This window comes from Puma concolor, chromosome A2 (assembly GCF_028749965.1).
Source record: "Puma concolor isolate L17-30 chromosome A2, mPumCon1.1.hap2, whole genome shotgun sequence".
NCBI lineage: Eukaryota > Metazoa > Chordata > Mammalia > Carnivora > Felidae > Puma > Puma concolor.
Window position 1 is genome coordinate 165628472 of NC_141668.1, and position 25266 is coordinate 165653737.

At 47.8% G+C, this 25266-nt stretch overlaps 1 protein-coding gene across 5 annotated transcripts in view; it reads right to left on the reverse strand.

Moving 5' to 3' along the window:
* The window catches only part of INSR (insulin receptor), a 139444-nt gene that overhangs the window by 99722 nt on the left and 14456 nt on the right, over positions 1-25266 (reverse strand). For all 5 annotated transcript variants that reach the window (XM_086681314.1, XM_086681306.1, XM_086681305.1 and 2 more), the window contains exon 2: positions 20074-20625. In XM_086681314.1, coding sequence (XP_086537440.1) covers positions 20074-20625 — 552 coding nt within the window. The remainder of the gene's footprint in view (positions 1-20073; positions 20626-25266) is intronic.

Genomic DNA, 25266 nt, shown 5'->3' on the forward strand with positions numbered 1-25266 from the left:
CCTGGATCAGTGCCCTGAATGAGACACCGCCCAGGTGCCAGTGCATTCCAACATTCACGGGGTGCCGGTGGAATGCTCAGCCCCAAACTGGGCTGAAGGAGGGGCCGCAGAAGAGAATCCACCCAATCCCTAGCTCAAACTGACTACATAGGGGGACACTGGCAACTTCCCCGGAAGAAAACATCTACGGGGAAATTGATGCTAAAAACAGAACTGCTCGGGGACAGTCTTGTGGAGGTATTTGGGATTGGAACCAAGTGGGGGCTTGGGGGGAGGGGAGGGGAGCACAGAGCTTTCAGATGCAGAGATGCTTCCAGTCAGGAACCAAGGGGTTAGAAATTAACTGCCAGGCACCACGCACATTATCAACTGACCTTAACAACACGCTTATGGAGGCACCACTATCCCATTTTACAGATGGGGAAGCTAAGGCTGTTCTTACCCAAGAAGTGTTAGAAGTATTAGAACTAGGAGAGCATGGAGATAAGAAGGAAGATTCCAGGTACTGGCTGTGTGATCCCGGGTAACTACTTAGCCTCTCGGTGCTCAGTTTCTCCATCTATAGAATGGGAATAACATTCCCTACTTCTTTAGGTCGTCAAGAAGATAGAATGTATCAATACCTATAAAACTCTAAGAATAGCGTCCAAAACGTTATTCTAGTGAGCACCAGGCATATATTTTTGCCAAAACTCTTTGAACCATTCTCTTCAAATGTGTGCATTCTGTTGTTGGTAACTTATATCTCAATAAAACTACGAAAAAATAAAAGTTGAGAGCAATCAGAGAAATAAACAAAAATAAATATCAAAATCGTTGCCACAGCATGATCTCATGCCGAGGGTAAACTGGAAACAACCTTACAATGCCGCCCATACATGCCGCCCATACAGGAATTAAAAGTATGATACAGATTTATATCTACACAGAGTTTTAATAGATTTAAGGCGGGGGAAAAAAGCAGTTTGCAACAGAGGCATCAGGTGGCATCATATAACCTCGTCTTCTTCAACATGTTGATTCCAATTGATACATATGTTTGCAGAGACAATTATGAAAGATTTCTCGTCAAAATTAAGAAGCCACGCTCGGGGGTGGGGGTAGATTTCAGGGTGATTATCTATAGTTCTTTCCTTTTTAACTATATTTCTCTAAAATAAAGCATGGATAATTTATGAAATAAAAAATAGACATTTTTTTAAAGACCTAATGAATGTTTTTTAAAGGGACAAGAATCTAGGGATGCAATTTGTGTCCGAAAACTAAGGAAGCCCCCCTGCTCTTATCCACTGGAGATACATTCCAAGACCCCAAAAGGATGCCTGAAGCCGCGGATGGTCCCGACCCCTATACATTTTATGTTTCTCCTATATGGACGTATATTCACCCTTCTTGCGATGGGAGGAGATAATAAAATGCCTATGTGATGTCACACAGGCGACACTGCCTGAACTCATTATGTTTCAAAAAGAAAAAATATGAGAGACGGCATTCATGAGCAAGAAACATAATAGAGGACCAACTTTCTTCGTGATCCAGAAAATGCATGTTAAGGCTCTAATGATACACCTTCCCACGCCACTCTGACCCAAATGGAAAAGCCTGACCTGATTAACTTGGGGAAAAGGTGTGTGTGGGGGGGGGGGGGGGGGGGGGAAACAGTGATTTTTAATATCTACCGATGTGAGTAACAATGTAAAATGTTTTTTCATTGTTAATTGCTTTAGAAAACAAATAGTCCTTGTCCATTTCATCCTTCCCCCTGTGTTCAATATTTAATTTAAAAATTTGGGGGGGCGCCTGGGCAGCTCAGTCGGTTAAACGTCTGACTTCAGCTCAGGTCATGATCTCACGATCCGTGAGTTCGAGCCCCACGTCGGGCTCTGTGCTGACAGCTCAGAGCCTGGAGCCTGCTTCCGATTCTGTGTCTCCCTCTCTTTCTGCCCCTCCCCTGCTCACGCTCTAGCTCTCCCTGTCTCTCAAAAATAAATAAATGTAAAAGAAAAAAAATTATAAAAAATAAAAAAGGAAAAGAAAAGAAATCCAAGGGAGGACCTTTTAGGTCTCCGCTCTCAGCCTCCGCCTGCAGCCAAGACAGAGAAAACAAGGTTTTGGATGATGGACGAATCCTCCAGACGGATGTTAACACAACGGCCAAACTACCCCCCCCCCCCCACCAACCCCAACACCACTCTTAGTCACGAACAATAAAAAAGCGTAAGAAACACAGACTCCAGATGGCAGATGAAAACCTTTATTAGATTTCAAACGAAAACTCCTACTGTAATCCTTCTAACATGACACAGCCCCATAAAAATAAAGATGAATCACAGACCATTTTCAAGGAAAGGTTTGACCACATGACGTCACAACAAGTCACACTGACTTGCAGCATCCTTAGGCTGAGAGCAAGACCCAGAAATAGAAACGAGGGCCAAACAGCGGGGCAGCTCACAGGTCAAGTTCAGCGCTGGCCCAGCCCATGCTCCTCAAAGCCAGCATCGCAAAACCATAAGCACATGATGAGGGAAGGAGAGAGAGAAAGTGCCTTTGGAAAAACTAGTCCCAGCTGTCTCGGGAGTTAGGGCAGCGGGGATAACAGAACACATGAGGGATGACAAGTCCTCCTAGCTCTGGTAGGACAGAGACATTTCGCCAGCAAAGTTAAGCCTTTATGTCCACACCCCACGTGCATGTCAGTCCTGGGGGGCAGCTTGTCTTGTGGGACGGGAGGTTGTGAGCTCTGACTCCAAATGTGCCTGTTGCGGCAGCATCCAAGCATCGTTTCTAGAAGCCCATCGAACAGTCGCTCGGCGGCCGAGAGACCACCCGCAGTTATAAAATGCAGAAACCCTGCAGGTCACAACAAGTTAAATTTTTAATCCCAACGACTGGACATTGAGACAACCTATTAAAATAAACAGTTAATTTTTTTTTTTTAACCCTAACAACTAGTGATTGAAACTCACTCAACTGGAGAGGCAGTGTAGCAGTCACAAAGGCACGTGGTTCCCAATCAAAACAGACCGTGGGCTAGGTGCCAGTCCTAGCCCCGCCCCCACCCTATTATCTGGGCCACCTTGGGCAAGTCACTTTCCCTCCTGTGCCATTATAATTCCTAGGTTGTCCAGGAAGATTAAGGCAGATCATTCATATAAAGAAACTGAAAGAGAGTCAGCCCTCAAGAGCAGCTTTTGTGATAATGATTCTCAAAAATAACAAATCAAAATCATGTTCCCAGACTCTTTAGAAAACAAAAATGTTATATAGCCAAAACCTTGGAGGGCAGCCAAAGTCGCATTCAGGGGTTGAATTCATGGTTTTAAAACCTTTAACTGGGGGCGCCTGGGTGGCGCAGTCGGTTAAGTGTCTGACTTCAGCCAGGTCACGATCTCGCGGTCCGTGAGTTCGAGCCCCGCGTCGGGCTCTGGGCTGATGGCTCGGAGCCTGGAGCCTGTTTCCGATTCTGTGTCACCCTCTCTCTCTGCCCCTCCCCCGTTCATGCTCTGTCTCTCTCTGTCCCAAAAATAAATAAAACGTTGAAAAAAAAATTTAAAACCTTTAACTGTACTAAAAGAATGACACTGGCGCACCTGGGTGGCTCAGTCAGTTGAGCATCTGACTTCAGCTCAGGTCATTATCTCCCAGTCTGTGAGTTCGAGTCCCGTGTCGGGCTCCGTGCTGACAGCTCAGAGCCTGAAGCCTGCTTCAGGTTCTGTGTCTCCCTCTCTCTCTGACCCTCCCCTGCTCGCACTCTGTTTCTGTCTCTCTCTCAAAAATAAACATTAAAAAAAGAAGAAGAATGTTATTAAATTCTTCATTCATTCATTCATTCCCCCCAGTTTACTCCAAAAAGGATTTCGGTGTCTGGTGAGTCATCTAGACATTTTACACACCAGAGGGGTAAAAAAAAAAAAAAAAAACAATGCTGGTAAATCTAAATAAATGTAAGTAGAATATAAACAAGATTATAGCAAGCATAAAATCATGCTATTAAATCCGAAAATCTCAATGAAATGACTACTAAGAAAATACAAATTTCAAAAGCTGACTCAAAGAGATCTTTCCAGAGGTTAAAAAAAAATTTAAGCTGAATTCCCTAACAACCTCATATGAAATTTTTCAAAGGTTATCAAAGAATTACTCGCCCAGAAGTTTATAGCACCATATGATTTTTCCAACAAATAATTCGTTCTTCAAGTGTTAGTCCTGACGCCACAATTCTAGAATATTTAAAAGGGAAACTTGCCTAGTTCGTATTACATGGCTAGGATATCATATAATAAAACCTAATGAAAAGATTGCAAAAGAAAACAGACCGAAATATAGCACAATTTCACTCATGAACACAGAAGGCAGAAATCCAAAAAAATAAAAAAAATAAAAACTAACCAAGACAAAGCAAACCCAGCAAATCAAATTCAAAATATCAAGTCATCACGACCAACTAGGGTTTACCACAGGAAAGTAAGGATGATTTTATCTTAGGAAATCTATCAAACATGGATGTCCCAGAATACTATTGTTAAATATTAATATTAGTCTTGAAGCCCAAGTCAATAGAATAAGATTTAGAAGTGAAGTGAGAGGTATAGCATTTAGATGGGATTTTTTTTTTAATGGCCAAAATGTGTAGAGGATAAAATTGCACACAATGAATAAAAAAAAAAAAAAAATGAAAACCTACAAATCCATTCCATTAAAGGATCGGGATTCAGGATAAATATGTCCATTCAAAGCAGCAACAATGAACAACAAAAACTCTAAGATATAGGAATCATCATAGCAAGAAATGTGCAGGATAAATATTTTTAAAAGAACAACATGAAAATATGTGAATAAATGGAGAAATTGATCACACACCTGCTTGGAAAGGAAAAATATTAAGGTATATTTTCTCAAATTAATTTACAGACAATACAATTTTTTTAAATGTTTATTTATTTTTGAGAGAGAGAGAGAGAGACAGAGCATGAGCTATGGAGAGGCAGAGAGAGAGAGAGAGAGAGAGAGAGGGAGACACAGAATCAGAAGCTGGCTCCAGGCCCCGAGCTGTCAGCATGGAGCCCAACGCGGGGCTTGAACTCACAAACTGAGATATGACCTCAGCTGAAGTCAGACGCTTAACTGACTGAACCACCCAGGTGCCCCGATTTAATACAATTTTTAACCCAAATCTGAATGGGGGAGGGGGGAGAGCGCCTGGGTGGCTCAGTTGGTTAAACTCCTGGTTTCAGCTCAGGTCATGATCTCACGGTTCGTGAGATCTAGTCCTGTGTTGGGCTCCACGCTGACAGCGCAGAGCCTGCTTGGGATTCTCTCTCTCCCTCTCTCTCTGCCTCTCCCCTGATCATGCTCGCTCTCTCTCTCTCTCTCTCTCTCTCTCATGATAAATAAAGAAACATTTCTTTAAAAAATCTCAATGGGTTTTACGCATGCTGGAAGAGGTAGATTTAGAGATTCTTAAGTTCAACGAGAAAAATAAACACTTTGAAAAAGTGCAACAGGAAATGCTGGCTCTACCATTAATAAAACATGTTCTAAATCTATGATAATTAAATCAGTAGGGCACTGGTATAAGAACAGACACAGATGAATGAAACGGAATTGGTATCCCAGAAGCAGGCCATGGTGTTTTGTTGAATTTCATAAATGATAAAGAAACTATCAAGAGTCATTTGGGGAAAGGAACTGATTATTCAGTCACTGGAATTCAGGAAATTAAATAAAGGCTCAGGAAAATCATTTTAGGTTGTCAGTTACACCATACACAGTCTTGCTCTGAGTCCTGGCTAGACTATTCCATGAATGCCACTGTATTTCCCACCCTGGGGTTCTGTGCCAGATGCCAAAACTCTCCACAAACTCCTGTCCTCCAATCAACAGGTGGAACCTATCCTGGCTCCTCCTTCAAGCTTGCCTTAGCCATGTGACTTGCTCTGACCAATAGGAAAGTAGCACACATGAAGCAGAGACTTGGAAAACACTTGTGCACTAGGGATTAATCTCTGGCTACTTTTGGAACCTCCAGCCCATCATGTGATCCAAGTAGAAGCTAGCCTACTGCAGGATGAGCGGCCACAGGGAGGAAAACCAAAGCATCCCAGCTGACAGCCCAGCACTGCCTGCCAGCCATGTGACTGGGGCCATCCCACCAGCTGAGCCCAGATTCGGGAGAGAGCCAAGCCCGTGTCTGTGGTCAGCTGAAGGGTCCAGCCCAGAAAACCTGCCCAGCTAACCCACAGAATCGTGAGCAAAAATAAATGACAGCTGTGTGAAAGCCATTATGTTTCAGGCTGGGCTGTTACACGGCAAAAGCTAGCTGATACAAGTTCCAAGAGAAGGCCCTATGTCCTCCCAATAAACCACCCCTCCTCACTGTAGTTTGGTTGGTCTGAGTAGATTCCTGTTATCAGCAGTCACGAGTTGACTAGGGCACTCCACGCTGAGCCAGGAAGACAAAATCAGACTGAGGTTCCCTGCCTCAGTCCCTTCCCCATCTGGAGCCTACTTCCTCTCTGCTCCACCCATTCTATTCTGCTTACACTAAAAAGCACTCTGTTCCCTGTTCCTCAGAGAGAGAAGAGAAGCCAGGAAGGAGCTGACACATTTCTCCTTCTTGATGACACTCTCGTGCCCCCACTCACCACACCTACCCCTTCCTTGTTCCTCTTCTTGGTCAGAGGTACCTAGAATAGCCTCTTCATTGTATGCAACTTTCCCAAGCCTCTCCTTCCTATATTCCACAGACTCTCAAGGAGGTAAAAGGCTGAAAAAAGAAAAATTCAGTGTTCCATTTCATATTGAAAGGGAAAAAATCAAAAAAGAGAAATGAGATTTTTGTTTTTATGAAAAGAGGGGATGTCAGTTAAAAGTTGAGAAACAAATGATGAGACTGGGTCCTTTACCATTTTCTTATTTCAGATAAGGACGCGGAGGCTCAGAAGAACCAACTTGTCCAAGGTCACACAACAGACGCAGTAGTCAAATCCAGGTGTGTCTGACCCCAGACCTATCTTTAACCATGCAATGAAATGCTCTAGATCAATGCTGCCCGACAGAGCTTTCTGGAATGATGGAAATGTTCTACGTTGTATTCTCCGAATGTGGGGAGTGCAACCAGGGGACAAATGTTTAATATTATTTAACTTGAACTCATTCAAACTTAGCCACATGTGACCAGTGGGGCTACCTTATGGATGGCCCAGCTCTGGATTTTACCACGTTGATTCTCCACTGCCACCAGAGGGGGGACCCTCACCATCGTTACCCTTGCCGAAGCCCACCTACCCATCCAGGAGAAGCGGCAACTGAAAGATGTAAGAAAATAGCGTGAGGGAAACAGGGTTACCACCAAACCTCTGAAAGCCTTCTATAAATACTCTAATGTCAGGACGCCTGGGTGGCTCAGTCCGGTAAGCGTCGGACTCTCAGTTTCGGCTCAGGTCACGATCTCACGGTTACGTGAGTTCAAGGTGCTCTGCACTGACAGTGTGGAACATGCTTGAGATTCTCTCTCTCCCTCTCCCTCTCTATCCCTCCCCCGCTCACACTGTCTCTGTCTCTCTCAAAATAAATAAGTAAATAATATGTATATCATAAATACTCTAATGTCCTCTAAAATAAAATAGCCTGTGCCATTTCACCCTTACTCGTTTAGAAAGAACAGACCCTTAAGAAGGGATTCCCATTTGAGGCACCTGGGTGGCTCAGTGGGTTAAGCGTCCAACTTCAGCTCAGGTCATGCATGATCTCACGGTTCATGGGTTCGAGCCTGCATTGGGCTCTGTGCTGACAGCTCAGAGCCTGGAGACTGTTTCTGATTCTGTGTCTCCCTCTCTCTCTGCCCCTCCCCTGCTCACACTCGCACTCTCTCTCTCTCTCAAAAAATAAATATGAAAAAACATTTTTTAAAAATTTGAGAATAGATTCCAGTTGACCATCCCTGGCTGGCTAGAACCTTTACAAGATCTCCTTCATCAAATAGAGAAAAAACAGAATTTTTTTTTTTTTTTTTTTTTGCTTCTGTGTAGCCAACATTTGCACTGTGGGTCAAGGGGGAATCACTGTCATTTTCTGACTTCTCTGATTCAGAATGTGTAACTTTTATGACCTGGGTCTATTTTAGTTTGCTTCACCCCTCCTCCCAAGACTTCAAGGCCTATGTGCCACTGTGTCCCTCACTTTCTCGTGTCCCTAACTCCTAGTTTTCATCCTGCCAATGCCCACTGCTGTTACTTGCCATTCCCAACATGAGACGCTTATAAACTCCCAATGGCCAGAAGTCCCAGAATCAAGTCAAGCAGTACCCCAGCCTTGTGGCTCTCTTTCAAAGGCATCTTTTCAAAAACTGTGAAGAAAGTCTGTGAAGACTTACGCCCTTCTCTGAGCCACAGGGGCATTTCTAAGATAATTCTCCAATTCAATTTTTTCTTTCTTTATCAAGTTCATCCCCACTTGAAAAACCTTTCCTTTCTCAGATTCACCTGCTGTTTGCTCTCTGGCATGTGTCTCGAGGTCTTATCCACTCTGTCTTTGCAGAACCACGCACCCTAAGATCAACTTCTTGGTTGTTTATTTTTTTCTTACCCTTGTAAAACTCCTTTGCAAATAACCCTCAGACCTCGTTCACTTATAAAAATAATTTTCTTAGCAAAAGTTGCCTCCATAAAGAACACGAAGTTTGCTTACGAAGTTCAGTCTTTGCCTTGTTTACCATATGCTAAAAACAGGAGACCAGAGAGTACCATTTTACTGCATGACAGAATTTTCAGAGTTTAGAAAAGAAAAAAATAATCAAAGAGGCCAGGGCAAGGAGCAGCCAAAGGCTACGTTCGTTTTGTGTGGTTTTCCAAATCTGTGTGTTCTTTGATAATACAAGAGTTTATTTATTTATTTTTTTTTAATAACACCAAAAGCAGAAAAAGCAAAAAGAAATCTTGACTTAATCTGTTAAACACAGAATCACTAAATGGCCCAGCAATCCCCCAAGGGAACTGACAATAATTATTCAAACAAAAGATTGTGCACGAATGTTCGAATGTTCGTAGCTGCACTATTCACAACAGCCAAAAGGCGGAAACAGCTCAAATGTTCATCTGTTGGTAAACAGATAAACAAGGCTGGTATATCCACGCAATGGAATGTTATTCAGCAAAAAGAGGGATGGGGTCCTGATGCAAGCTACAACACAGATGAACCACAAAATCATGTCTGGTGAAAGAACCAAGACGTAAAAAGCCATATATCAACGATTCCATTTATATTGAAACATCCAGAGTAGGTCAACCCACAGAGGTAGAGAGCAGACTAGTGGGTGTTGGGGACTGGGGCGGGGTGGGGGGGGTCGGGGCAGCAGGGAACAGTGAGTGACCACTATGGGGCACGGTTCCTTCGTGCCATGATGTTGAAACGTATACAGTGATGACGGTGACACAGCACTGTGAATGTACCCAATGTCACTAATAAATCTTATGTCACTAGTAAATCTTATGTGTATTTATTTTTATTTTTTTCAGGTTTATTTACTTTTGAGAGAGAGAGTGTGCAAGCAGGGGAGGGGTGGGGGGGGGTGGGGGTGGGGGGGACACAGGATCCCAAGCGGGCTCTGGGATGACAGCAAACAGCCCGATGAGGGGCTCGGACTCACGAACCCCAAGATCACAGCCTGAGCCGAAGTCGGGCCCTCAACCGACTGAGCCACCCAGGCGCCCCAAAACACATCGTTCTTTACAGAAGAGAAATCCTGACTGCTTCGGATCAAGCCTGTCTTGCTTTGCATATCTCCCGCCAGTTTTTTTGCAAAGGTGAAAGCCTTTTGCCTCCACACCAAGGAGATCACCTGTGGCGGGAACGCCAGTTGCCCGCGGACAAGCGTTGCAGGTGGTCCGTAAGGAACACTGGTGCTGCACATGCTCTGTGCCAGGGTGACTCACTGTAGGCACCAACAACCCTGTCCTTATCAGATCTTCCAAAGAGAACAGTTTCTCATAGGCGAGCGCTTGGAAACACTCTAGAAAAAGCCCATCGAGCAACCTCCCTCTCTAGACAGCAGCCAGCAAGCCTGGGGCTCACTAAAGACCCAAGACCCTCGATGGGAGAAAACAAGAAGCAAAGAAACTTGTCTCATAAGAAGGCCAAAGGACCCTCTACCGAAAACCCTCCAGGCACTTGATGGTTTGGGGCTTTTATCTAGCAGATGCCCAGCCCACCCCCCACCCGCCCCCAGCGCCACTGGAACCCTGCCTCTGTGTCCCGGGGCTTGAGGTTGGGTTGGGGATCTTGGGTCACTTCCCAAACCTAGAATTGGGGGAAATCAGCCCAATTTGCTGCTACCCGTAGGGCCCCGCCCATGACAGACAATGGGCCCCAAAGGAAAGCAATTTTGTTTTTCTACTTAACGTTATTTTTTTTTTTAATTTTTTTTTTCAACGATTATTTATTTTTGGGACAGAGAGAGACAGAGCATGAACGGGCGAGGGGCAGAGAGAGAGGGAGACACAGAATCGGAAACAGGCTCCAGGCTCTGAGCTATCAGCCCAGAGCCCGACGCGGGGCTCGAACTCACGGACCGCGAGATCGTGACCTGGCTGAAGTCGGACGCCTAACCGACTGCGCCACCCAGGCGCCCCACCTCCCACCTCTTTTGAAAAAGATTTTATTTGTAAGTAATCTCGACATCCAACATGGGGCTCAGACTCACGGCCCCATGGTCGAAAGCCACACGCTCCGCCCCCTGAACCGGCCAGGCTCCCCTACTCTTTCCGCTTCTTTTTTTTTTTTTTTTTTTTTAATTTTTTTTTCAACGTTTATTTATTTTTGGGACAGAGAGAGACAGAGCATGAACGGGGGAGGGGCAGAGAGAGAGGGAGACACAGAATCGGAAACAGGCTCCAGGCTCTGAGCCATCAGCCCAGAGCCCGACGCGGGGCTCGAACTCACGGATCGCGAGATCGTGACCTGGCTGAAGTCGGACGCTTAACCGACTGCGCCACCCAGGCGCCCCTCTACTTAACGTTATTTATCTGTAAGTCTGAGCTAGCACAGACTCTCTCCAAGCCTGAGAGAGAGGGAAAGGGAGAGAAAGGAGAGAGGGGAAGAATGGGGAGCAGGAGAGGGGCGGGGGATACAATTTTGAAACCTTCCGCTGTGAAAACGAATGTTCTATCCCGGACAGGTGCCTGGAGAGACCACACGGTGCGCCTGGCTTCCCAGGCCCACAGGACCTGAGGTCCTTGGGACCCCCCTGGGGCACTTCAGACGCGCTGAGTCACAAAGAACAGAGTTTGACTCTGACAAAGGGTCTGGTGACACAGTGGGAAATAACTGGTCAATGAATTTCATCAAGGAGGAGGGAACAAAAGAAAAACTCGTCCGACCAGTTACCAGACAAGCCACCTTTCCATAATTGCGTATTTAACTCTACCCCACCTTCTGCCAACGGGACTGGGCCGATTTACTTCTCCAGGCGAAAAGGTGGTTAATCGGAATCCCTCAAGCTCCCTCCAGGAAGCCAGGCACTCGTGCAAACTTCAGTCTGGGTCTACTACTGTCCCCAGGGTGCCCGGTGACCACGGGGTCAACCGGTCCGCCTTCCCTTCAGGGCATCCTTGAGCCTTCCAAAACACGTGCTGCCTACCCAGCTTACAACCTTAACAGTGAGGTCCTTCCACTTTTTGTCCGACTCAGCAAGGGCTCTGGGGTCCCAGCAACACGCCTGGCTCGGGCCATCCGGAATGCAGCCCCAAGGTAACCTACACGACCGCTGCCTCGTGCCCCGGGGAAAACATCCGACATCCAGTACCCGTGCTGGCCCGAGGCTCTACCCAGCACGAGGCAGCCTGGCCCAGAACAGGCACCTGTCTGTGGCTTTTTTGCCCTTGCCGTTCTGCCCACTCGGAACACCTTCCTTCCTACCCTCTTTCTAAGCACCATTCACCAGCTGAATCAAACCGCTCCAACCTGGAACCGCCTTCCACAAATGCCAGTGGCAACCTGTCATCAACGCTGGGGACGGGAGGCATCACTCGCTCTTTCCTGCCACACACTATCCAACCGGCTCCAAAACCAGACGTTCATCTCAAAAATTCCAAGCATCCCCGGGGATCAGGAAATCACCATGACCGTGGAATTTTTTTTCAGTTTGGTGCGGCTCTCCCAGACTTTTTTTTTTTTTTTTTAATTTTTTTTTTCAACGATTATTTATTTTTGGGACAGAGAGAGACAGAGCATGAACGGGGGACGGGCAGAGAGAGAGAGGGAGACACAGAATCGGAAACAGGCTCCAGGCTCTGAGCCATCAGCCCAGAGCCCGACGCGGGGCTCGAACTCCCGGACCGCGAGATCGTGACCTGGCTGAAGTCGGACGCTTAACCGACTGCGCCACCCAGGCGCCCCTCTCCCAGACCTTTTTAAAAGATCGTCGCCAGAACACAAAGGAGCATGAAAGAAAACTTCAAATGGCCCATCATGCTACGCGATGTATCGTCTTTTGTTATTATTGTTATTCGATCCCCGTGAGCACATGTCAGACCTCCCTATTTCCTGCAGGGACTATAGTGACACAGCCACAAAGGAATTTAATTTGTCAATATTCTGCGGCGATGTTATCTAGAGAACATTGTGATTTCCAGGTGCTCTGGCTCCAGACATGTGCAGAACCACCGATCAGATGACTCACTTGGAGAGGAATGGGAAAGGGGTGGGGGGGCACCTACCTGCCTTGTGACATCCTCTGCCAGCTGGGCTGCCTTGAAAGGCTAATCCACTCCTGCCCTTTGACTCCCCAGCCAAACCAAGAGCTCCTGGTGCGAAGGGATGGCATCCCATACTTCACAGCCCCCTCCCCTCAGTGCCAACAAGGGGTAGGGGCACTGTGTCAGCCTGATGCTAGGATGTTCCCAATTTCCAATGAAAACAGCCTCTACCCCCCAACGCTCCCCTCATCTTTATAAGGTGCAGAGCCAAAAACAGAGGTTGGCACATCTCTTTTTTTTTTTTTTATCCTGTAAAGAGAGATACAGTCTCTGTTGCAACTACTCATAGCACTAAAACGGCCACAGGCGTTATGTAAATGAATAAATGAGCCAGCGCGGCCCGGTTCCAATGAAACTTTATTTGGGGACGCTGAAATGTTAATTTCATATCATTTTCACCTCTTATAAAATATTATCCTTTAGATTTCCACACACACACACGCACGCACACACACACAATCTTTTTTTTTTTTTTTTTTTTAAATTTTTTTTTCAACGTTTATTTATTTTTGGGACAGAGAGAGACAGAGCATGAACGGGGGAGGGGCAGAGAGAGAGGGAGACACAGAATCGGAAACAGGCTCCAGGCTCTGAGCCATCAGCCCAGAGCCCGACGCGGGGCTCGAACTCACGGACCGCGAGATCGTGACCTGGCTGAAGTCGGACGCCCAACCGACTGCACCACCCAGGCGCCCCACACACAATCTTTTTAACATATAGAAAGCATTCTTAGCTCACAGCCCACACAAAAATCACTGATGGGTTGGATTTGGCCCATGGGTCAGTTTGCTGACCTCTGGTCAAGCGCACTGGACAAGCCTGAGGGTCAAACCACTTCCCAGAAAGGTCTCCTCCTAGAGTAAGTTTCTTAATTAGTACTCTAGCCTCAGTGTCCCCTTCTGTAAAACAGGAGTAGTGTCCTCTCATAGGCTGGCTGTGGTGACGATTCCGTGAGGTAGCTTGTCAAATGCTCAGCGCTTAGTAAGTGCTCAATAAACGTTAGCTAGGAATGAGTGCTCAAAGACCATTGCGTATCTACATGACAGGTGCTGGGGACACACCAATAAATTCCACAGTCCCTATCTTCAAGAGGTCTTAGCCTGGGGCACCTGGATCGCTCAGTCAGTCAAGCAAGCTTCTGACTCTTGATTTAGGCTCAGGTCATGATCTCAGGACTGTGAGATCGAGCCCTGCACCCTCCTCTGCTCTGGGCATGAAACCTGTGTAAGAGTCTCTTTCTCTCCTTCCTCTACCCTCACCCATATCGCACACACATGAGAGAGAGAGAGAGAACAAGCTTAGCCTGACAGAGGAGGCGGCTAATTCAAGGAGCTATATGGAAAGGCAGCCAGGATGTTGGCAGGGGCAAATTCTAGGGGGTGTCCCCCTCCCCTCCATTTCTTTCTTTTCAATACTTCACCAACTTTCCACGTTGAGCTCAGGAAAGCACAAAGGTTAATACCTCAAATTCTGAGCCAGAACACCCAGGGTTCCAGGGGGGATCCCGGCTCCACTGCTCACTAGCCGTGTGATCCGGGGCAAGTGGCTTAACCTCTATGGGGCCTCCACGGCCTCACCTGTGCGAAGGAATTGCGGGGAGGATTCGACGCGGTGTCAGAAGCGACGTGCATCGAACAGCGCCCAGCACAAAAGAAGCATTTGCCACCAAGAAGATTCTGATTATTGAAATGTCGAAGGCAGAAGTAAGTATTTAATATTTGATCTAAACAGAGCCCCCCCCCCCCATGCTCAGAGACTCTGGAACAAGGATGTATGTCCAAACCCGGGGAGGAGAACCCTGCCTCCTTTCCGCCCTCCTGCTCCTACTCTCTGGCGGATCCCGTATGTGGCACCGTGGCCAGTTTCCTGGCACCCTGCGCACCCCGGCCTCGCCCACCCCTCTGACTGGCAGGGAGCAGCTGGGGTGGCCTCCCAGGGGGAAAAAAAAATGCCACTGGGTTTGGCTCCAACAGCTGGTCAAGCAAGCTCTGTGGCTTCTGATGCCCCCCAAAGCCCAGAGCTGGGGGTCTCCAGAGCACTGGAGGCACTGGGTGAGCAAAGTGGTCTTCCCTCTGGGGCCAGGGGTCCAACACCCACCCCTCATCCACAGGTCATGCAGTGGGCTCCCCTCCGCCCGCCCCAAGCCCCAAATCAGAATTAGAGCCAAACTTGGCAGGTATGCACCCAGCGGCTGGTCTGCCCAGAAGGGAAGTAGACCCATGGCACTCACAGGAAGCTTCCAGAACACACAGAGTGCCAGGCGCTGGGCTAAATGCACCCTCCCCAACCCCCGCACCGTCTCACCTACCCCTAAACCACAGTTCTGACAAGCAGGTCCCGCAACTGTCCCCATCTTTCAGATCGGAAGACAGAGGCTTGATCCGGCTCAAGACCAGTGAACAGGACCCCAAGTAATTCTTGTAAGCACCTGGAAAAGGGTCAGCGAGGCCGACCTTTGGGGTCCTGATACACACCGATTTGGGGGAGGGGAGATACACTCCGAACCTGACGGCAAGTTTGGGGCTCCGACTGGTGCCTCTACCCACAGAGATCCTTCTCCTGTGACTCTCCCGGCCGAGCTGCCTCATCACATACTCAAGGTCAGTATTTGCCACCAGAAGGTCCTCTCCAAGCAGGTGGGGCTGGTCCCTCCCGTGGCCCCTGGGACCCCAATGCCTGGCCATGGTAGGCTCTCAATGAATGAGATCCATGACCCAGCTTGCATACACTCCATCTTCTCTGTCCATCTGAGGCCTCTTGCATTTGGCCTCTTCTTTGACCCCAAATCCATGAGCAGGGTGATGGAGAGGTGGCATCTCAAGCCACACACACCACAGTGATTTTTTTTTCCCCTTTTAATTACCTTGACCTTCCTTTAACCTTCCTTTGCTTTCTCTGCTTAAAGCATCGTTCTTTGGGGAATGGGTATAAGAAGGGACACTGTAGAGAATGCATACAAACTGGGTCCAGAGAACAACCCACCCTTTCGCCCCAAATGCTGACCAGACCCCAGAAGCTTCCAGATCCTGATAATCACATAACAAAAAGACAATGGTTCTGGAGGCCCCGGGAAGTATTTGAGAGGGTTCTAGAGAGCTGAAAGAGTTGTTGGGTAGTATTCACAGGCCTGTGTCCATCACCGAAGAGAGGGGAGCACCCCTAAAGGTTCATTTCGGTCTGTTCTGTGTTCAAGTCTCACACGACTTCAGATAAGCCTTCCAGAGCCACGGCAACAAGGTAACATAAGCACCCAAAAAAGCCAGAGAGGCTCACCATCGTTCACAGCAGCCTTATTAGCTGCTGTGGAAGCCCCCCAAGTGTCTATCCATAGATGAATGGATACATAAATGTGGTCCATCCACACAATGGAATATCCACCCACCAGCCTTAAAAAGGAAGTTCTGACACCCACCACAACATGGCGAACCTTGAAGTCATTACGCTCCATGGAATAAACCAATGACAAAAGTCCAAACACTGTCTGATTCCACCTCTATGAGGTCTCTAGAGGAGTCCCAAGCATAGAGACAGAGAGTAGACGGTGGTCGCCAGGGATGGTGGGGGTTGGGGGGGGCAGTCAGTGTTCCATGGGGACGGAGTTTCAGTCTGGGAAGATGGGAAAGTTCTAGAGATGAATGGTGGGGGTGTTGTTGCACAACAGTGCGAGGGTGACTGATGCCACTGAACTAGGTACTTAAAAACATTTACGATGGCAGGCGCCTGGCTGGCTGACGTGGTACAGCATGCAACTCTTGGTCTCAGGGTTGTGAGTTTGAGCCCCACGTCTGGCACAGAGCTTACTCTTCAAAATGATAACAAACAAATAAAAATATCAAATCTTTAAAAAGAAATTTAAGATGGTGAATTTTATCTTATGTGTATTTTACCACAATAAAAGAAACTGAGGAAGGGAGAAAAAGGCCAGAGTGGAGTTGTACTCAGCAGACGGGGGCACCTGTTCAAAGAGCAATCATTTCGGGGCACCTGGGTGGTTCCGTCAGCTAAAGCTCTTGATTTTGGCTCAGGTCACGATCTCACGGTTCTTGGGATCAAGCCCTGCCTTGAGCTCCATGCTGACCGCACAGAGCCTGCTTGGGATTCTCTCTCCCTCTCTCTCTCTCTCTGCCCCTTTCCCCCCTCAGGCTCTCTCTCTTTCTCGCTCAAAATAAATAAACATTTAAACACTAAGTAAACAGGGGCACCTGGGTGACTCAGTCAGTTAAGCATCCGACTTCGTCTCAGGTCACAATCTCGCGGTTCGTGGGCTCGAGCCCCGTGTCGGGCTCTATGCTGACAGCTCAGAGCCGGGAGCCTGCTTCGGATTCTGTGTCTCTGTCTCTCTCTCCCTCTCTGCCCCTTCCCTGCTCACACACTGTCTCTCTCTCAAAAATAAATAAACATTAAAATAAATAAACAAACAAACAAACAAAAACAATCATTTCAACACCTGTTACCAGGACAGGACAATGCCTTGCCTAGGGGACCTCAGCACCGATTACACACCAGGAGCAGCGAACATCAATGCCAGATGCCGGGAATCAGGTATTGTCAGTCACAGCAGCAGGTGCACAGCCACCCCCTGCCCCACGACAGAACCCCCAGCGTTAGAAAAACAAGCCTGTTCTCAAAAACAAAAGATGAGGGAAGAAAACAACTGCTCGCATCAGGGACATTTCTGCAGATAATACCACCCTGGATATTTTGAGTAAAATGTGTACAGAAATAAATCCACAGAGGAATGTCTTAAATAATATCTCAAGACCCGAGAGCCCGGAGCATTTCAAAAAGGCACCTAAATTTGGAGACCTCGGCATTGGAATAACGAAAGCATGTTCCATTTCTCCGGTGCCCCACCTACAAGTGGCTCTAAACAGAGGGGACGGTCCCCCCGCCCCCACAAAAAAAAAAATACCACATGCCTTTCTTGTGTCTCAGACTTGGCACAAACTCCAGCTGTCTTATGAGCTGTGTGGCCTTAGGTAAGTTAAGTAACCCCTCTGGTCTCTAAAATGAGGATAACAGTGCTCCCCTCGTAGCCAGATGCTCTCGGGACATAGACCCGAAACAGCCTCTTCTCCCCTCACCATCGTGAATACCAGCTGCCCCCCAATCCATCTAGACTGTCGTTCCCACAGCTTATTCCCCCCCACCTGCTCCCCACCCCCACCTCAGCAGCTTCCCTGTTCTACAAAATCCCAAACCCGCAGGTAGTCATTCTACTTGCGCTGAGATTTCGCCCCAACTTTGTCATTCAGCTCCGTTCTCTCTGTCCCTGACCGGCCAACGTCCCCAAGATTGCTCCACAGTATAATAATCATCCTGCCCACGCCCATCCTCAAACAAGGCTCTCTTTGCCTTCACTGCCCAACCTCTCAGAAGAGGTGTGGCCTCTGCTCTCACCTTCTGTTATGCTCCCCACGGCTCCCATGGATTCTACTCAGGACTCACCCAAGTAGCCTTTGGGCTCAGGCAAGAAGACCCTCCCATCCCCCCCCCCCCCCCCGTGCCCTATCTTTTATGATACGACCCACCCATAAACCATCCACTCACTTTCTCCCACCTCGATCTCACATTCGCGAATTCTTCCCAGGGAATTTCACAAAGTATGAAAGAGTCAAAACAATAAAAAAAGTAACAGGTGTGTGTTTGGAACTTGCCTTCCTGGTTATCAAAACATTATAAAACCACAATGATTAGAACGGTAGCGGCCCCAACGCAAGGAAATGGTTTACCGATAGCCAGAAACCCCAAATCAATGACAAAGGAGTAAATTTCATCAATAAAAGGCATTGAGACCCCAACAAGTTATTTGCGGGGAGAGGAACATCCCTTTGAATCATGCGCACAAACAGATTCCAAATGTCCAGGATGAGCTTTTTTTATTGATAATTAAAATTAAAATAGGAAATTTGGGAGAAAAAAACCACATTCATTTTACGGGTGGAAAAGGACTTTCTAAACATAGGGTAACAGGACAGGCATGCAAACATCCAACTCTGGACTCCACAAACATTTAAAATATATATATTTTTAAGGTTTATTCAGTTTTCAGAGACAGAGACAAAGCTGTGAGCAGGGAAGGGGCAGAGAGAGAGAGAGAGGGAGACACAGAATCCGAAGCAGGCTCCAGGCTCTGAGCCATCAGCACAGAGCCCGACGCGGGGCTCAAACTCACAAACCGTGAGATCGTGACCTGAGCCGAAGTCGGATGCTCAACCGACTGAGCCACCCGGGCGCCCCCGGACTCCACAAACATTTTAAGCTTCTCTGGCAGCCAACATCCAGAGCATCTTGACCACCGAACAAAAGCGTCTGAAGACACAGTTGGCAAAGGGTTAACAGCCTTCGTGTTGAAAACCGCAAGAAGACTAGTATTTCAAAAACCACTAAAGTACTAAAAGATAAACGGACAAAGGATATGAACAGGAAGAGAAAACCCAAATGATAAATAAACATGTTTCAGAAGGTTCAACCCCGATAGCAATCAAAGAAATGCAAATAGAAACAATGACAACACATCGGCTCCTCCCTCCGGTAAATTATGAAAGATTTTTCAAACAACATGCAAAGCTGGCCAAGGTGCTCCCTCTCAGCCAATGCTAGGAGGAGCACCCATCAGTACAACATTTCCGGAAAGCCATTTGGCAATCAGTATCAAGAACCTTTGGCCCAGAAATTTCACTTCTGGAAAAGCAAAGCCTAGAGAAACAAAATGCTCAATAAAGCTTTGACCCGAAAATGCTCATCCTTCTCTTTAGAATAACCGGAAATTATCTAAATGCCCAGAGACAGGGAAAGGTAGGTAAATAAAATAAACACACAACAGAACCACGAGAAGGAAGTACTCCACAAAATGTGGGATAAGGATTGTTGTTTCGCTTCCTTCCTTTACCCATTTCTTTTGCCAAATGTCTACACTGAGCAATCTTACTTCTTTCGTCACTCAAGAAATAAACTTTCTTTTTCTACAGCAAAGTCCACACTTGCCCACCTCTACCCCCCCCCCCCCCAAGCAAGAGGAACATTCGACGGTCTGGCACAGCAATTGGCAAACGCTGGCCCACAGCTTGGCTTGTAAATAAAGTTTTATCGAAACATAGCTGTGCCCATTTCTTTCTGGGTTGCCTGTGGCTGCCTTCCCGCTACGATGGCAGTGCTGAGTAGCTATAACGGGAGGCCACGCAGCCTGCAAAGCCAGAAGTATTTAATATCAGAGCCTCTGCAGAAAAAAGGGGCCACCCCCTCGTCCAGCAAACGCCTCCAGCTGCTAACAAACACGGCGAAGAAATGGCTGAGAGCCCCACGTACCCCAGCATACCTTTCTGGCAATGGCCGTGTGTCCAACAACGCTCCACAAACTGCCCGTTGATGACAGTGGCAGGGCAGTTGGTCTTGCCCTTTGCAGTGCCTGGACAAATGTCCCCACACTCCTCGTTGTCGTCTTTGTTCAACACAATGTAATTATCCTCCACCGAATCCAGGATGCGCGACCAGTCGATGGTGGCCAGGTAGCACAGCTCATTATTCTTCTCGATGCGGACGGAGCCCCGGGTAATGTTCATCAAGCTGTAGAGGCCAAGCTCCTTCAGGTGCACCATCTCGAAGATGACCAGCGCGTAGTTGAAGAAGAGGCGCGAGCCCCGGATGACCGTGAGGTTGGGGAAGAGGTCCTTCAGGCTCTCCAGCCCGTACACCCGGAAGAGCAGCAGGTAATCAGTGATCATGACGAGTTTGGGGAAACTGAGGTCTCGGAAGTCCTCGGGCCTCGTTTTGAACATGAGCAGTATCTGCAAATGACCTTCAATGACCGAGCAGTTGGCCAGTTCGTGCAGCCTCGTCAGGTTGTTCCGGATATCCATGCCAGGGCAGACTAGAGGCGAAAACAAGCACAAGGCAAGACAGGTGAGCACGCACGTCGCGGATGGGTGATAAGAGTCAGCGGCAGACGGGGCGCCGGGCTGGCTCAGAGCCGGCGTCGGGCTCTGTGCTGCCGGCTCGGAGCCCAGAGCCTGCTTCGGACTCTGTGCCTCCCTCTCTCTCTCTGCCCCTTCCCCAGCTCACACTCTGTCTCTCTCTCTCTCTCAAAAAGAAATAAACATTAAAAAAAAATTTTGTTTTAAATCAGCAGCAGGGCCAGCTTCACGGGTGTGCGTCTTCAGTCGTGGGACTCACCCGGAAGGGCCCTGCCCTTGGCTTAATGCTCTTCTATCCATTTTTAAACCCTCGGTCGTTTTCGAGAAAGGGGCCCCATGTTTTCATTCTGTGCTGGGCTCCCCCACCGATTCCATACCGAGCCCCTGATTCGTGGTTTTCTCCATAGTGTCCGTGCCCAAGCGATCACCTCCAAAAGGCAAAGAAAAAACTCCTTTCGCAGTCCTTGTTAGAAGCCTTTAAAAACCATCACATCGAACGAGATGCGACGGAGACGCTGGGATTACACGGGATTGAGTAATACGGCAGGTGCGGCAAGGGAAAGGGGAGACGGCCCGGGTGAGTCAACACTGGCAACCTTCAGGAGATAGATTTGCGAGGATAAAGGTGCCCACGCCAAAACGGGGCAAGGGGGGCTGAATTTGTTTTGACAATTCTCCTACCTCGAGGACTCTCCTTCCCAGGCAGACATCCACAAAACAGCCTCGTTACCTCTACCTGGGTGCGGCAAGGGCTGGATGTGATCTCCCCTGCACAAACACCCTGCATGCCCATTTCCTGAAGGTGGTCCTTCCCAGGCTCCAGCACCCTTCCTGGCTCCCCGTGACCCTGCACTCCTCCCTCCCAGCGCGCAGGGCTCCTCCCCATCACTGCCCCCCACCCCTTGTAACGTGACCTAGGAGAAGCAGCGAGTGAAGTAATCCAAGCCCTCAAGCAGTGCCCAGCACACAGTAGGTGCTCAGTTAATGCCAGCTATTTTGTGGTTGCTGATTTCTCCCACAAACGTATCACCATCACCTCTAGGCTCTGTGCCTTCGTGTCCCTAGACCAGGCGCGGGCAACCATATTCTAGCAATGTTCAGACAGTCAGTATGTTCGGCTTTGTGGTCAGAGGGTCCGTGCAGAAGCATTTCTACTGTGCCACCGCAGCTCAAATGTGAATGAGTGGACGTGGCTGTGTTCCAATAAAACTTTATTTACAAGAACAGGTGGTAGCCTGGAGTTCTGTCCCGGGGCTGCAGTTTGGTGACCCTTGCCCTAGTCCACGGCTGTCCAACAGAACTTTCTGCACTGATACACATGTTCTAAATCTGTGCTGTCCACCGTGGAAGGCAGCCGCCATTTGTGGCTTCACCTGTGGCTAACGAGACTGAGAAACTGAATATTTAATTTTACTCTAGTTCATTTAAATGGAAATAGACACATATGGCTAGCGGCTACCGTCCTGGACAGGGGAGCCCTAGCCCTGTCGGCTACCAAAGCCCTTTCGACCTTAGCTCCCTGTTTCGAAATCTAGCCCATCATCCTTCAAGATCCAGCTCAAACGCCACCTCCTCCAGGCACCCTTCTCTGATTTCCTTTCCTCCGTATACCTCTTTGAAGTTTCTTTCCCCTTCTCCTTGTGCCCCTTATACCCAAGTTAACAGTCATCATAATCGAACTCTTTAGACAGCTTCTCCTTGCCAAAACACACACACGCACATGCACGCATGCACGCACGCACGCACACACACACACGCACGCACACTCCACATCCCTCAGCACCAGGAATATACTTAGCACAGAATCTCTACTTACTGTATTCCAGGACACTAAACCTTCCCCCCAATATCTCTGAGGCAAAACAAATGATTCTAAAGAATACTAGAACATTCTCTTAAAAATCCACCCTGAAAACAAATCGCAAAAGAAGCGCACATTACGGGGGGGGAAAAAAACCCCAGCAAAGCAAACAATTGAGGAAATAAAGCTACAATGTTCCTCAGCCACGTTCTGTGCGGATTAGGCTAAGGCAAGGGAAAACACAGAAACACGCTGACCCACTCACTGGGAAGTTGGGAGGCTGCCTGGGGAGAACGAGGGTCTGGGTTCCAGCCCTGCACACTCACTTGAGGCATCCAAGCCCCGCCCAAGACTCCCAGCTGTGGTCACATCCGAAGCCTCTGTGCCTCCCACAAGCCCCATCCCCACCTGACCAGTGGCAGGCAGGCAGGCGCGCCAGATCTGGCAAATAAAAATGCAGGATGCCCAGTTAAATCTAAATGTCAGATAAGCACTGAGTATTCATATTTAGCCAGGTGCCCTGTCTTTTATCTGGCAACATCCACTTCACTCCCACTAGGATGGCTAAAATCAAAAGGATGGACAATTACAAGTGTTGACAAGGATGCAGAGAACCTGGAACCCTCGTACATCACGGGTGGGAACACACAATGACGCAACTACCATGGAAAATGGTCTGGCAATTCTTCAAACCATTAAGCCGTGAGTTACCACATGGCCCAGCAGTTCCACTCCCAGGTAGATAACCAAGAGAAATGAAAACGCGACCACAGGCATACCTGGGAGATGCTGTGGGCTCGGTTCCAGAACACCGCAATAAAGCAAGTACCTTGATAAAATTCATCAAATGAGGGCACCGGGGTGGCTCAGTTGGTTAAGCATCCGACTCTCGATTTGGGCTCAGATCATGATCTCATGGTTCATGGGATGGAGCCCCGCATTGGGTTCTATGCTGATAACATGGAACCTGCTTGGGATTCTCTGTCTCCCTCTCTGCCCCTCCCCTGCTTGTGCTCTCTCTCAAAATAAATAAACTTAAAAAACGTTTTCATCAGGGGCGCCTGGGTGGCGCAGTCGGTTAAGCGTCCGAATTCAGCCAGGTCACGATCTCGCGGTCCGTGAGTTCGAGCCCCGCGTCGGGCTCTGGGCTGATGGCTCGGAGCCTGGAGCCTGTTTCCGATTCTGTGTCTCCCTCTCTCTCTGCCCCTCCCCCGTTCATGCTCTGTCTCTCTCTGTCCCAAAAATAAATAAAAACGTTGAAAAAAAGAAAAAAAAATTAAAAAAAAAAAGTTTTCATCAAACGAATTTCTTGGTTTCCCAGTGCATGTCAAAGTTATATCCACACTACACTATAGTGTATTAAGTGTGCACGAGCATGATAACTAAAAAAAAGTACAACCCTTAATTAAAAATACTTTATTACTAAAAAAAGAAAAAAAAATGCTAATGATCACCCATGCAGCCTGAAAACGCAAGGCAGGGTGAGAGAAGTCAGGCACCACAGATGACATGTAGTACGACTCCATTTACATGAAATATCCAGAATGGGCAAACTTAGAGACAGAAAGCAGTTTCGTGGTTCCAAGGGACTGGGGAAGAGGCAATGAGAAGCAACAGCTACTCAGGCTGCAGTTTCTCTTTGGAGTGATGAAAAATGTTCTAAAATTGACTGTAGCAGAGCGCCTGGGTGGCTCAGTCAGTTAAGCGTCCGACTTCAGCTCACGTCATGATCTCAGGGTCCGTGGGTTCAAGCCCCACATCAGGCTTTGTGCCGACAGCCTGGAGCCTGGAACCTGCTTTGGATTCTGTGTGTGTGTCTCTCTCTCTCTGCCCCTCCCCTGCCTATGCTCTCTCTCTCAAAATAAATAAACATTAAAAAAAAAAATCTTTAAAAATTTGATGACCCATAGGGGGGCGCCTGGATGGCTCAGTCAGTTGAGCATCAGGCCCTTGATTTCGGCTCAGGTCATTCATTATCTCATGGTGTGTGAGATCGAGCCCTGCTTCGGGCTCTGCAGTGACAGCACAGAGCCTGCTTGGGATTCTCTCTTTCCCTCTTCCCTCTCTCTTTTTGCCCCTCCCCCGTCCATGTGTTCGCTCGAGAGCTCTCTCTCTCAAAATAAATATTTAAAAAAATAAAAAATTAGACAACTGTAACAGTAGGGAACAATAAAGAATTGCTTTTTAAAAACCTCCAATGAATCTAACTCAATTCATTAAGGCTGTGTGTGTGCCTATTAGTCTCAACAATAGAGCAATTTACTGTTGGGACAGAAAATATCCCGAGGATGTTAGAAATGGTGCCAGAAATAAACGCAGGGCCTTCTGCTGGCTCTTAATACCTCTGGATGGAAACCGAAAAATGCTTCAAGTTTTCAGTAAGTGGTACCTGATGAATCCCCACTCCGTACACTGGTAGAGAAGAACAATGGGGGGCAGAGGAAGTGGGGGGGGGGTCCAGCAACAGCCAATACAATTATCCCGTTATCCACGGTTTCAGTTACCCGCGGTCAACTGCGGTCAGAAAATATTAAATGGAAAATTCCTGAAATAAACAATCATAAGTTTTGGATTGCCCACCGTTCTGAGTAGCGTGATGAAATCTCCCGCCATCCTGCCTCGCCCAGTAGGTGAATCATCCCTTCATCCAAGCTGCGTGCACAACACGCCTGTTAGTGACATAACGTAGCTATTTGCGTACAGAAAATAAACATAGCATATATAGGACTCAGTGCTATTATGGTTTCATGCATCCACTGGGGGTCTTGGAACATATCCCCTGCAGATAGGGGTGCGG